Here is a 15,399-nt window from a genome sequence, read left to right as displayed (position 1 = left end):
ACCCTGTGTAGTCCTCTCCCACTGATACTCAGGACAACTTCTCAATGCAGTCATACTGACATCTGCTGGTCTGTTTGGTTATGGTTTCAAACATGGTTGGTCTTTTTTGTTCGTTACCAAATCATGCTTATTCGTGAATGGTTTGAACAGTTTCAAGTCAAAACACACAGTCACCGGTGTTTAATCATTCCTTTTTCTTGTAATACAAAGCAGCCATAATTTACTGTAACTTAATATCAGCCAGGAATAGATATCTCTGGTCAATGTAATCTCTGTCTGTCCCTGACCTCAGACACCCCACTGATCCCCTTCAATATCTGTATATTAAACTCTATTGAGCTCTACCAACAGACAGACCAGAGAGCTGCACTAATGGACGAGCTCAAGCTGTACTCACTCTCTCTCTGAACTCCTTCTTCCTCAGGCTTTTAGTCACTCTAACCAACTCCATCTATCGACAACACGCCACTCTGGGTTGCCATGACATCTCATTGGGAAGATTTCTATTTTAGTGGCTTTATAGGTCAAAATCACTCAGTGATGGAATTATCAGATGAGAGTTAACCTTCATAAAGGTAGAAACAGGAACATTGTCCATATGATCTCAAACTCAGATAATAAAGCACTTAGCTGGTGGAGAAAAAGGAGTGGGAATTTACATTCATTTACATTACAATACTTTACATTTGAAAATGCGAAAACAGATCATTGATGATGTACATGAATGCATTATTGGTGTGTGTGTGTGTGTGTGTGTGTGTGTGTGTGTGTGTGTGTGTGTGTGTGTGTGTGTGTGTGTGTGTGTGTGTGTGTGTGTGTGTGTGTGTGTGTGTGTGTGTGTGTGTGTGTGTGTGTGTGTGTGTGTGTGTGTGTGTTTTGTAGTTTTAATGCCTGCCGTTTAGTATTGGTTAAAATGGGGGGAAAGTCCTCTCTGTGTGTTTGATCTGTATGTTACTTACTAGCCAAGGGTTTCTATTAGAGAACAACATGTCCATTGTGACTGCAGTAGGCAGAGAGTAGTGACGATGCAAACATGGCCAAAACCCTCAAATCTATAGTCCACAGTTAGGATTATAACACGCACAGCCTTAACCTCTGCACTTGAGTGAAAATCTGAAACACTATGGTGTTAGTACATTGAAATAGGTGAGATTAGGACTGGGGATTGAAAGGTAACCAATGTAAAGAGATGTAAAATTCTGTAACTTGTTTTCAAATCCGAACACTTCTCGAATCAAATCAAATCTAATTTTATCAGTCACATGCGCCGAATATGTGACAGGTGTAGACCTTATAGTGAAACAAGCCCCTAACCAACAGAGCAGTTTCCAAAAATACGGATAAGAATAAGAGATAAAAAGTAACAAGTAATTAAAGAGCAGCAGTAAAAAATAACAATATATACAGGGGGTTGCCGGTACAGAGTCAATATGCGGGGGTACCGGTTAGTTAAGGTAGTATGTACATGTAGGTAGAGTTGTTAAAGTGACTATGCATAGATGACAACAGAGTGTCAGTGGTGTGGAGAATGGAGGGGGCAATGCAAATAGTCTGGGTCATTTTACTAGATGTTCAGGAGTCCTATGGCTTGGGGGTAGAAGCTGTTTAGAAGCCTCTTGGACCTGGACTAGGTGCTCCGGTACCGCTTGCCGTGCGGTAGCAGAGAGAACAGTCTATGACTAGGGTGGCTGGAGTCTTTGACAATTTTTCGGGCCTTCCTCTGACACTGCCTGGTATAGAGGTCCTGGATGGCAGGAAGCTTGGCCCCAGTGATGTACTGGGCCATTTGCACTACCCTCGCGGTCAGCAGAGCAGTTGCCTTATCAGGCAGTGACACAACAAGTCAAGATGCTCTCGATGGTGCAGCTGTAAAACCTTTTGAGGATCTGAGGACCCATGCCAAATCTTTTCAGTCTCCTGAGGGGGAATAGGTTTTGTCGTGTCCTCGACTGTCTCGGTGTGCTTGGACCATGTTAGTTTGTTGGTTATGTGGACACCAAGGAACTTGAAGCTCTCAACCTGCTCCACTGCAACCCTGTGTATGAGTATGGGGGCATGCTCGGTCCTCTTTTTCCTGTAGTCCACAATCATCTCCTTTGTCTTGATCACATTGAGGGAGAGATTGTTGTCCTGCACCACATGGCCAGGTCTCTGACCTCCTCCCTATAGGCTGTCACGTTGTTGTCGGTGATCAGGCCTACCACTGTTGTGTCATCGGCAAATCTAATGATGGTGTTGGGAGTCGTGCCTGGCCGTGCAGTCATGAGTGGACAGGGAGTACAGGAGGAGGCTGAGCACGCACCCCTGTGGGGCCCCTGTGTTGAGGATCAGCGTGGTGCATGTGTTGTTACCTACCCTTACCACCTGGGGGCAGCCCGTCAAGAAGTCCAGGACCCAGTTGCAAAGGAAGGTGTTTAGTCCTCAGGATCCTTAGCTTAGTGATGAGCTTTGAGGGCACTATGGTGCTGAACACTGAGCTGTAGTCAATGAATAGCATTTTCACTTAGGTGTTCCTTTTGTCCAGGTGGGAAAGGGCAGTGTGGAGTGCAATAGACACTGCATCATCTGTGGATCTGTTGGGGAGGTATTCAAATTGGAGTGAGTCTAAGGTTTCTGGGATAATGGTGTTCTGTATCCAAATGCTGCATTTCTTTCTTGTGATCATTTAACTTTTTAGTTTGAAATGATATACACACCAGTACAGCTCCCGATTGGTCTAAGGCACTGTATTTCAGTGCTAGAGGCGTCACTACAGACTGTATCACAACCGGCCGTGATTGAGAGACCTGTAGGGCGGCGCAAGTGGCTCAGCATCGTTAGGGTTTGGCCGGGGTAGCCCATCATTGTAAATAAGAATTTGTTCTTAACTGACTTGCCTAGTTAAATAAAACACAGATGCTGCTGCATCTTTATCAAGTTGCCCTCTGCAGTACCTCTTTAAACCAGCAGAGAGAAGCATAATCAAATCTATTATATATGAACATAGGCAGCTGACTTGTCCAAGATCATTTTCCCACCACATGATGACAATAATAGACAAAAGCCTTAAATAAATCACTACAGATAGAGCTTCATTGATAAGATTGAACAAAAAGAGCTTTATTCTCGTATGAGAAGCACAAATTGGAACATATAGCTTTAGGTCAGATACTAATGCAATTTAGTGAGAGACATTAAGTCAAGAAACTGTACAGTTTGTACTGTGGCTCTATGATTAAAAAACAAATTCACGCCAGATGAACAGAAATAAGTCTACAGCTTCAAAGGTCTATAGCTGTGTCAGTGTGCATGCCTGAGTGTGTGTAGGATTGTGATATTCGTTGTCCTACGTGAGAAGTTAGATGACAAACCATTTATAAACTGGTGAGTTTAAATGCGCTAATTTATACTATGGTTGTCTTGTGAAGAGTACAGCATGAGTGAGCTTCTGTGTGCGTGCTTTTATAAGCAGTTTTTATTGGCATGTTAAGTGAGGTTTTATTTTCAAAGTGCTTTAAAGGTGCTGAATGAAGAAACAGTGGCTGAATCGAAAAGAAGGGAAAATGCATCATACCGTAACTGTGTGTATAAGAAACAACTTGTGGAGTGATTTGGGAGAAGAATCGGGAACTGCGAGAGAGGAGTGTCAGCGGCGATCGAGCGACCTACCCTCCATCAGATGTGTGTGTGTGCTGGTGTGGCTCTGTGTGTTTGTGAGCATGCTGAGAGTGTGTGTCTGTGTGGGAGTGAGGGGGTGAGCCGCCGTGGTGGCTCTCTGGTAAGGAAGGAGGGTCCTGGGCGCTCTCTGATAGGTAGAGCTGCATCACTGCCCCCTCCTGGGCTCCCTCCTTACTGCAGGACTGGCAGCTGCAGTGGAGGATCCTCTCCACCAGTTTATCCACACGAGGAGTGTTCTCAATGCCCGGGCATTCTAGAGTCACCTACACACACACACACACACAATGTACAATGCATTACACACATACACAACGTACAATGCATTACACACACAATGCACAATGCATTACACACACAACGTATTACACACAAACGTACAATGCATTACACACACAATGCACAATGCATTACACACACAACGTATTACACACACAACGTACAATGCATTACACACACTCTCTCTCTCTCTCTCTCTTGTTGTTCTGCCTCTGAACAAAGCTGATAACCCACTGTTCCTAGGCCGTCATTGTAAATAAGAATTTGTTCTTGACTGACTTGCCTGGATAAAAAAATGGACAAGCACTGCTGGACAGTCTGACAAAGCCTCAGTATCCATCTTCAAACAATGTATCCATGAGTCATGTTGTGCTTTTAGGAATTCATGCTTGACACAGCTGCCAAACCAACAATAGTAGGTGGGATCTGAAATCATTTGACAATGCACCATTATGGATGGAGACCATGAAAATAAATTAGTCTTGAGAAGCTTTTATGCTCAGAGGAACATAACTGCTTTTAGCCAATATATAACAATCCAGAAAAAGTGCATTCCATTATCAAAGAGAGACCTTAGACAGCAGGATGTGTGGCTCAAAAGAGTCAGAATCATAGTAATAATTAATGTATCAACAACGGGGTTGGTAAGGCACATGAGTCTGCTTCCATTTATTTTTCAATATTGTATACAGTATATAACATGTACATCAAGCTTTTTCTCTTGAGGCATGAAGTCACATCCCCTGTGGTCCCAGGCCCACTCTTATCCTACCTGTCTGGCTGCTCTCCAAACTACATACACCTCAACACAGGGAATTTGTTGTTCCAGGGCTCTGGAATCCCTGGCTACTAGACAGACAGGCCCATTAAAGACAGAGGACAAGGGAAACCTCAGATTAATTAAATGCAGGATCAATTGTGTTTGTGTTAATGTGTTTGTGTGTTTCTGTAGGCTACTGGGGTTGTGGTTAGGTCTGTTGCGGTGACAGTATTACCACCAGACCGGCAGTCACTAGTCATGACGACAGTCAAGTTCCACATGACTGTTTAGTCACGGTAATTAGGCTTCTCCAAGCTCTGATGCTGCTGACGGTCATTAGTAGCCTACCAAGCTTGCTAACTGCCTGGTACTCAGCACTCTATTGTCCCTCTAATCACTCTGACATAATTTCAAATATAATCGAAAATCGAATCAAACAATTCATGAGAGCACATGAGCTCATGTTGTGCAACATTTCTACATTTCTATGAAATAGCGCGAGAAAGCAGAGTGATGGCCTCCAATAAAAAGAGGAGGATCCCAACAGCCTTCTATAGGCTAGGCCTACTAAATTTATTTCTCAACTTTGCTAATATTAAGCACATTCCTTTACTTTACAACAGGAGTACAGCCTACCTGGCTGGCATGAAAATGGACCACAGGAAAAGCGTCCTCCATTCATTTAAGTGCATAGACAACATGTATTTTTTCCCCTGCCCCTGTTTCCATTCTAAATCAAAATTAATTTCAGACATATATTACTTAGCATATGTAAAGACAAGATTAAATCAAGAATAGTCTGATGGGTGACAATATTAGCCTATCACTTGTGAATACTTGTGATACATTCATTATTACTATGATTCTGACTCTTTTGAGCCACACATCCTGCTGTCTAAGGTCTCTCTTTGATAATGGAATGCACTTTTTCTGGATTGTTATGAGCATAAAAGCTTATCGGCAGACTCAGTAGCCTCGGTTTTTCGGATGATTGCCTTGCCTGGTTCACCAATTACTTTGCAGACAGAGTTCAGTGTGTCAAATCGGAGGGCATGTTGTCCGGTCCTCTGGCAGTCTCTATGGGGGTGCCACAGGGTTCAATTCTCAGGCCGACTCTTTTCTCTGTGTATATCAATGATGTTGCTCTTGCTGCGGGCGATTCCCTGATCCACCTCTACGCAGACGACACCATTCTGTACACTTTCGGCCCGTCATTGGACACTGTGCTATCTAACCTCCAATCGAGCTTCAATGACATACAACACTCCTTCCTTGGCCTCCAACTGCTCTTAAACGCTAGTAAAACCAAATGCATGCTTTTCAACCGATCGCTGCCTGCACCCGCTTGCCCGACTAGCATCACCACACTGGATGGTTCCGACCTTGAATATGTGGACACCCATAAGTAACTAGGTGTCTGGCTAGACTGCAAACTCTCCTTCCAGACCCATATCAAACATCTCCAATCGAAAATCAAATCAAGAGTCGGCTTTCTATTCCGCAACAAAGCCTCCTTCACTCACGCTGGCAAGCTTACCCTAGTAAAACTGACTATCCTACCGATCCTCGACTTTGGCGATGTCATCTAAGAAATTGCTTCCAACACTCTTCTCAGCATACTGGATGCAGTTTATCACAGTGCCATCCGTTTTGTCACTAAAGCACCTTATACTACCCACCACTGCGACTTGTATGCTCTAGTCGGCTGGCCCTCGCTACATATTCGTCGCCAGACCCACTGGCTCCAGGCCATCTACAGATGCCCCGCCTTATCTCAGCTCACTGGTCACGATGGCAACACCCATCCGTAGCACGCGCTCCAGCAGGTGTATCTCATTGATCATCCCTAAAGCCAACACCTCATTCGGCCGCCTTTCGTTCCAGTACTCTGCTGTCTGTGACTGGAACGAATTGCAAAAATCGCTGAAGTTGGAGACTTTTATCTCCCTCACCAACTTCAAACATCAGCTATCTGAGCAACTAACCGATCGCTGCAGCTGTACATAATCTATTGGTAAATAGCCCACCCATTTTCACCTACCTCATCCCCACAGTTTTTATTTATTTACTTTCCTGCTCCTTTGCACACCAATATCTCTACCTGTACATGATCATCTGATCATTTATCACTCCAGTGTTAATCTACAATATTGTAATTATTCGCCTACCTCCTCATGCCTTTTGCACACATTGTATATAGACTCCCCTTTTTTTCTCTACTGTGTTATTGACTTGTTAATTGTTTACTCCATGTGTAACTCTGTGTTGTCTGTTCACACTGCTATGCTTTATCTTGGCCAGGTCGCAGTTGCAAATGAGAACCTGTTCTCAACTAGCCTACCTGGTTAAATAAAGGTGAAATAAAAATATATATTTATTATTACTTGTGAATGATGCTCAGCATAATAAACAATGCCTTTTTTTGGTGACTTTTTTCTAATCATAGTCACACACCTCATGTAGCCTAGCACATTGGCATACATGTTTTGATAAGGTTTGTATCACAACTAAAGTGGCCAAATAACTTCTTAAAATTAAGAACATGAATCCGCTTTACGACGGGTGTAGAGCCTAACTGGCATGCAGCGCGTGAGTTTCAAGTTTGGGAAATATAATTTTCACCATAAAATGCACCTTTATGGGGCCTCCCAAGGGACGCAGCGGTCTAAGGCACCACAGTGCTTGAGGCATCACTACAGATCCGGGTTCGATCTCGGGCTGTGTCACAGCCAGCTGTGACCGGGAAACCCATGAGCCAACGCACAATTGACCCCTCGTCGTTCGGGTTAGGTGAGGGTTTGGCAGGCTGGAATGTCCTTGTCCCATCACACTCTAGCGACTCCTTGTGGCGGCCAGGTGCATGCACGCAAAAGCATTGCCAGTTGTACTGTGTTTTCGCCGACACAATGGTGCGGCTGGCTTCCGGGTTAAGCGGGCAGTGTGTCAAGAAGCAATAAGGATTATTAGGTGACCGTGATGGTTTGAGGGCCAGATTGGGAATTTAGCCAGGGCACCGGGGTTAACACCCCTATTCTTATGATAAGTGCCATGGGATCTTTAATGACCTCAGAAAGTCAGGACACCCTTTTAACGTCCCATCCGAAAGACAACACACCCTACACAGGGCACTGCCCTGGGGCATTGGGATATTTTTTTTAGACCAGAGGAAAGAGTGCCTCATACTGGCCCTCCAACACCACTTCCAGCAGCATCTGGTCTCCCATCCAGGGACTGACCAGGACCAACCCTGCTTAGCTTCAGAAGCAAGCCAGCAGTGGTATGCAGGGTGGTATGCTGCAGGCAAATAGGTCAACTTTTGTACAATGGGGGATAGTAGATTGACATAGACTAGTGCTTTTGCTGTTCATTAGGACTACTCATATTGTTGGCTGATGAAAGTAAATGTGGACAGTTGTTCCAATATCTTCAACATGCACCTCGGAATTGGATAAAGACGTGCGCAGTTGCGTCCCCAATTTGTCTGTCTTCACTTGTAGCCTGTGAAAAAGACCTGATCGTGTGATGGAGAGCGGTGTGAGAGAGATGAGAGGTGCTTCGGAATGGTCAGCATTTAGGGAGATAGGCTGCCTGGATTTCTTTAGGGTGCATTATGGCCATACTAAGGGGATCCTGCCGGGAAATTCGAGGAATTATCAAGTGCTTCTCAAATTGTGATGACAAAGTGTGTTGCATCATGCAGCCTTACAATGTATTTTTTTTAAATATAGCCCAAAGTTTGTAGAACAACTCGTTACATAAATAAATCTAAATTAAGCATATAGGAGTGCCTGTTTCATTATTAACGCTCAACACAGAATAGCTGCATTTGCGAACTCCCTCAAATCCTTTGGAGAAAATATCCTTTTCTATTTTATTCAATTGTATTCTTCATACTTTAATAATGCCATGAAATTCTAAGCTAATCTTGTCTGCTAAATGAACTAGTGTAGCCCACAGCCATATGTCATAGCCAGATCAGGACTTAACATAAGGACAGCTCATAGTATGCTATTCTGTTCTTCTGAAATAGACTACATTTTTCTTTAGACGATGTCTAAAATAAATAACAGATTTATTGTGATGATGTAGGCTATATAACATGGATTTTTTAAACTTTTTAAAATGCAGATGTTACAAAGGTCTACTACATCAGTGGCTTGTAGGTGTGTGGAAGCCAAGAGATGCTAAATGTGTTTATGTTAATGGACAATCACGACAGTTATTTGTTTGACAATCACCGGCTGAGGAAATTACGTGACCACCACAGCCCTAGTTGTGGTCATGTGTTTATATTGAAAGAGTTGTGTTACATTATCTGGGGTTTGTGTGTGTGTGCGCGAACCTACCACTTCCCACTGTGTCTGTGCAGGCATGCAGGAATCACAGTGCACAAGGGACTCAGTAGACTGAGGGAAGGTGTTTGGGACGCTGTAGCTGAAGCACTGCCCCAGACACGCCCTGAGATGATAGGAGAGAGAGGGAGGAAAGAGAGATGGGGGGGGGTGAGGGAGGAAAGATGTCACCATTCAGCTTATATACAGTATGTGTATATTTTATGGCTGCTTTGATTCTGTTTGGAGGTGACCCATGTACATTCAAATTATAGTGCTATTTGGATAATTTGGCCATTCAAAGTCAAACTTCATTCCTAGTTTTCATTATTAAAGTGAGTCAGTCACACTCTTGAAAATAGTATGAAATTCCTCTGCATGTGTGGTATAGAGGGAGAGGTGTGTGTGTGTGTGTGTGTGTGTGTGTGTGTGTGTGTGTGTGTGTGTGTGTGTGTGTGTGTGTGTGTGTGTGTGTGTGTGTGTGTGTGTGTGTGTGTGTGTGTGTGTGTGTGTGTGTGTGTGTGTGTGTGTGTGTGTGTGTTCCATACTGACCTGTTTTGGATAGAGCGAGGCTGGCAGCCAGTGTGCCCGACTATCTGTGTGATGTTCTTGGCCTCGCACCAAGCACTCTTGTCAGGGAACAGGGCCAGACGGTTGATGTGAGCGGGCGGTGCCGCCGAACAGAGCTCAAGCAGAGCACAGCAAATCACAATTCTTTGCCACATGATTGCACCTTAAGGAGCATAAAACATTTATTGTTATAACCACCTGAAATGATTTATGTTAGTTCAGTTACATATGCCTAGCCTATTGTTATGTCTTTAAAAATAATTGAAATAGCAGGCTGTTTTTGCACAAGAAACCAAATTATAAAATATGTGCCATGATTTGGGGGGGACACATCTAGGTACAGTGGGGCAAAACAGTATTTAGTCAGCCACCAATTGTGCAAGTTCTCCCACTTAAAAAGATGAGAGAGGCCTGTAATTTTCATCATAGGTACACTTAAACTATGACAGACAAAATGAGAAGAGAAAAAATCAAGAAAATCACATTGTAGGATTTTTAATGAATTTATTTGCAAATTATGGTGGAAAATAAGTATTTGGTCAATAACAAAAGTTTATCTCAATACTTTGTTATATACCCATTGTTGGCAATGACAGAGGTCAAACGTTTTCTGTAAGTCTTCACAAGGTTTTCACACACTGTTGCTGGTATTTTGGCCCATTCCTCCATGCAGATCTCTAGAGCGGTGATATTTTGGGGCTGTTGCTGGGCAACACAGACTTTCAACTCCCTCCAAAGATTTTCTATGGGGTTGAGATCTGGAGACTGGCTAGGCCACTCCAGGACCTTGAAATGCTTCATACGAAGCCCCTCCTTCATTGCCCGGGCGGTGTGTTTGGCATCATTGTCATGCTGAAAGATCCAGCCACATTTCATCTTCAATACCCTTGCTGATGGAAGGAGGTTTTCACTCAAAATCTCACGATACATGGCCCCATTCATTCTTCCTTTACACAGATCAGTCGTCCTGGTCCCTTTGCAGAAAAACAACCCCAAAGCATGATGTTTCCACCCCCATGCTTCACAGTAGGTATGGTGTTCTTTGGATGCAACTCAGCATTCTTGGCTGCCTAATTACTTTTTTGCCCCACTGTATATGCATAGCTTTAATTAATAAATCCTGATGCAGTTTTGCAGCATTCTGTTCTGTATCCTCTTCTTCACTCATCCATTTAAACACGGTAATCATCTGCACAATGCTCACATGGCCGAATTGGCTCTGGCATTGCCTGTGAAGAAGAACAATAGTGAAGGATTGCCTGGTGAAAGTCTACACACCCCTTGCACAGTTGTCACATTTGGCTGGCTTAAAATTGAATGTAAAAAGGGACATTAGATTTACTTCCTACTGATCTACAGTCAAAGAAATTCAAAGAAAAGGTATAGAACACTGGCTTTCCAAGAGGAGTTGAGTGTTCATGAGGGGTCCAGTCTCAGTCCTGACTTAAATCTGCTTGAAAATCAATATTGCTGTCCATGAATCCCAACCAAATTTACTGAGATTGAACAAATTTGACAAAAACAATGGATAGATGTACTGGTGTAAAATAACTAAGTAAAAGTACTTTGAAGTACTACATATGTTGTTTTTTGAGGTATTGGTACTTTACTATTTATATTTTTGACAACTTTTACTCCACTACATTCCTAAAGAAAATATGTACGTTTTACACCCATAGACTTCGCCTGCCACTCAAAAGTACTTGTTACATTTCGAATGCTCAGGCAGGACAGCAAAATTTTACTGAGTAACTTTCACATTTACTGAAGTAATGTTCTTTTAAGGTATCTTTACTTATACTCCAGTATGACAATTGAGTACTTTTTCCACCACTGGATTTGTACTGTGTACAAACAATACTGACAAAACACCTGCTCTTTCCATGACATAGACTATCCAGGTGAATCGAGGTGAAAGCTATGTTCCCTTATTTATGTCACTTGTTAAATCCTCTTCAAATCAGCATAGATGAAGGGGAGAAGACAGGTTAAAGAAATATTTTTAAACCTCAAGAACTATAACGCTGCTGGGTTTTTCACACTCAACAGTTTCCCATGTGTATCAAGAATGGTCCACCACCCAAATGGTCCACCACCCATCCAGCCAACTTGACACAACTGCGGGAAGCATTGGAGTCAACAGGGGCCAGCATCTCTGTGGAACTCTTTCGACACCTTGTGGAGTCCATTCCCAAATGAAATTAGGCTGTTCTGGGGGGGAAAGGGGGTGCAAATCAATATTAGGAAGGTGTTCATAATGTTTTGTACACTCAGTGTATATTGCCTTAAGAGTTGTACAGAATTGGTAAAATCTTATTAAAAATGATGTACCGCTGTAATTGCAGCCAAAGGTGATTCCACCAACTATTGACTCTGGGGTGTGAAGACATACACAATCAAGACATTTTTGTTGTTTTATATATTATTAATTTAGAAAGTGTTCTATAATTTTCTTTGACAATTTAAAATGTGTAGCAGATTATGTAGATCAGTAGGAAAAAATGTATTGTAATTATTTTTTAGATTTATTATGGCAGCAAAATGTAACAACTGTGCAAGGAGTGTGTAGACTTTCACTAGGCACTTTAGCCCACTTGGTTCAAAGTGGCCCAGCAGAGAGTAGAAGACAGAGAGACCAAGGGGTAGAGGTGGGAGAGAGGGAGATGTCTGCTTAATACCTCTTTACTCAAATAAACTATGTCCACAAAAACTTATCTCTAGTTCATTTTAAAGCTGCGTAGGTCGGTTTCGTCATCTTACCAACTTCTACAAAAAAATTATATTTTGTTTCTTATAACATTGTTTGGTCACAACATTTTGGCTGCAAACCTTTCCATGTCGTTTTATGTGTCACCTTTGAGGGCATTTTGCTGTGCCTTCAGGCAAATAACATTCCTGAAGGATTCGATATCGCTGTCCAACGACCAAATGCCCTGTGGCTGTAAAACAGAGAGCGTGAGAGGCGATTGGGGAGAGAGGGCATGACAAGAAGAAATGCGCACAAGAAGCTGTGGAAAATTTTAATAAGTGCTAATTCTACAGATGGGCTATTTCATGCATTCCAGCTCTTTTTTGGCACTAATATAGAAATATTTGCCTTTATAGGTCTAATCACTTAAAGGAATAAACCTTTTGACTCTAAGGGCCTAGTTTATAATCAGTTCATAAGATATGTATTATGCTTAACCACACTTCTAAGAACTTGGCTACAGTGTATAGCAAAATAACTGACAAATAGGCTAATTAAATCCAGCAAATGATAATCATCAGACAGTTCCACAGAACAGAACCACAGGAAACGATTACAATGTGCTTGTCAAAAGGAAGGACAAATTACAGCTCTCAATGAAGGCAGTTTGCAACCAGGGTTCTAGCCAGGGTCTGAGTTTTAGTGAGGTCCGGAGTGAAGGGTTCCCCCTTTCCTCATCCAATACATAAAAAGGAAAGTTGAAGCTCATTTTACTGCATTTCTACACAATTTAAAAACTCTAAAATTACATTTGGAGAACAGCAAAAAACAAGCAAAAATTTACCCAGAAATTAGCATATTGGTCACCTCAGTCGATCTACAAACATGTAGTCTATTAGCTATACAATTAGCCACTACCCATTAACCTATTAACTCAGCAAGGGAATAAAAACTATAATTTCATACCTACATATCTGTTAGCAGAAAATTTATTTTATTAACAAAAGGTAAACAAGTACATTTGCTTTACCAATTTGTGTTGTTTTTGCAGTTTTACAGCTAATTTCCTGCAATTCTACACAATTTACAAAGGGGTGGCGAGAACGTTTTGCAGTTTTAAAGCCAATTTCCTGCAATTCTACACATTTTGACTTATGCCATAAGTGAGAGTGACTAACAAAATCAATGGGGCCCCCCTGGAGGTCAGGGCCACTGGGCACGTGATTAGGCATACTACAAGTTCAGATAGCTGGCTAGACTAAACTAGACTAATTTACCAATCTAAAAATGTTGAACTGACACGGGCTAATTGAATGACTGTCAGTGACATAAAACAAGAGGAAAACTGCCGATGCACAACCATGTTTCGAAATTGCACCTTATGTATTGTAGTATTTTATTTTTACTCAAAAAAATGTCAGAGGTTCGGACCTATGTAGCTACGGCCCTGTTTGCAACGTGACATTTTGTTGTACAATTTTGGCAACTCTACGAGACTGAGAAAAGCATAAAAAATGTGAACTTTGTGTCTGGATAGACTGTTATTTAAAAAAAATGTTTACTTACCGTTGGGAACCACCAAAATGCAGCAATATTCTGCTGAGACCCTTCACTAGAGCTTCAACACCCGTCTCTCCCAACCCTCTCTTGCCATCCGTCCCGCAGGAGACCGGAGAGACGATGGAGGATACGCTCTAGTTGATCATTGGAAATTGAAAATATAACTGCTTTCAGCTGAGGCAAAGATTCACCCTTGATATAATTCCTAGTCCTAGAAAACAATTACATCTTCCGCCAGTGAGAGACGGACAGATATGGAGAGGAGTGAGAAGACAGTGCGCATTAGAAACCCTATCGGTCTCTAAGTCCATCAGCATACTGGGTCCCTCCCCTCCGTGCTCTATCCCTTCCCTTATGAGTCTGTTTACACCTCTTCTCTCCAAAAACGGGAGGCTAAGTCTTTTCCGTGAAGCTGTACGTTCCAAGTTCTCGCCTTTTCTTTAGTCGCTGGATTTGGGTATAGGCGCTAGGATTTGGGTATAGGCGCTAGGATTTGGGTATAGGCGCTGGATTTGGATATAGGCGCTAGGATTTGGGTATAGGCGCTAGGATTTGGGTATAGGCGCTGGATTTGGGTATAGGCGCTAGGATTTGGGTATAGGCGCTGGATTTGGGTATAGGCGAGGCTGTGCCTCCGGACAGGAGTCCCGCTGTGTTTTTAGACGACGGAGAACGGGGGGGGGGGGGGGGTGAATGAGTTTGGCAGGTCTGAATTTATCAGTGTTTCAGCAAATTTCAGGTCATACAACACTGCATAGGCATAGGCATACCACCCATACGTAGAATGTATGCACACATGACTGTAAGTCGCTTTGGATAAAAGCGTCTGCTAAATGGCATATATTATTATTATTATTATATCCTGACCATATGTTCTGTGAACAAATGGTTTTACTCATATGCACCTTCTATCAGATCTCATTGTTTTCTCTCCGAAAAGGTGTTTTTGTTATTTGACTTCTAAACTTCCTGAAAGTAACATTTTTATAAGCATATAGTAAAATGTTGTAAATAGTGACACAGGCATCACTGGTGTCAGTTCACAGTGGCTGTTCTTAAGTGAGTGGAATACCTATAAAGAACCACATGAAGTGGTCCTTCTGTAGCTCAGTTGGTAGAGCATGGCGCTTGTAACGCCAGGGTAGTGGGTTCGATCCCGGGACCACCCATACGTAGAATGTATGCATACATGACTGTAAGTCGCTTTGGATAAAAGCGTCTGCTAAATGGCATATATTACATATTACGCCTCGGTGGAAGTGGATATATACCGTAGGCAGGGCCAGTGTTTGGGTTTTGTCCCAATCTTTGAATAAGCCACTGAAGAACACGTTGGAAACCATGAATGGACCCTCCAATAAATCTAGTGAGCAAGTAAGTGCCAGAAAGTAATGAAAACCAGCAGACTCTTTAGTGCCTCGTGAGCTGTGCACCTCTTCAGCAGTCAGTCAGTGTCCCAGACTTCCAGTGGTTATTTTGCATAATGGAGGAATGTTGCTTCTCAATGATCATTTCTAACAGAAATTTGCTCAATGGCCACTGCAGTCCCTCATCCT

At 42.6% G+C, this 15,399-nt stretch overlaps 1 protein-coding gene across 1 annotated transcript; it reads right to left on the bottom strand.

Moving 5' to 3' along the window:
• Positions 1 to 3,078: 3,078 nt before the first annotated feature.
• LOC124031326 (neuroblastoma suppressor of tumorigenicity 1-like) lies at positions 3,079 to 14,167 on the bottom strand. The gene is made up of 4 exons (XM_046342419.1): positions 13,850 to 14,167; positions 9,577 to 9,757; positions 9,040 to 9,151; positions 3,079 to 3,920 (listed from the first exon to the last, which is right to left on the bottom strand). Exons 2-4 carry the CDS (start codon positions 9,747 to 9,749, stop codon positions 3,645 to 3,647), a joined length of 561 nt encoding a protein of 186 aa, XP_046198375.1. The 5' UTR covers positions 9,750 to 9,757; positions 13,850 to 14,167; the 3' UTR covers positions 3,079 to 3,644.
• Between the last annotated feature and the right edge of the window lie 1,232 nt (positions 14,168 to 15,399).

Source organism: Oncorhynchus gorbuscha, linkage group LG03 (genome assembly GCF_021184085.1).
Source record: "Oncorhynchus gorbuscha isolate QuinsamMale2020 ecotype Even-year linkage group LG03, OgorEven_v1.0, whole genome shotgun sequence".
Lineage (NCBI taxonomy): Eukaryota > Metazoa > Chordata > Actinopteri > Salmoniformes > Salmonidae > Oncorhynchus > Oncorhynchus gorbuscha.
The sequence above is the reverse complement of the archived record's forward strand: the minus strand, read 5'-3'. Positions and strand labels throughout refer to the sequence as shown.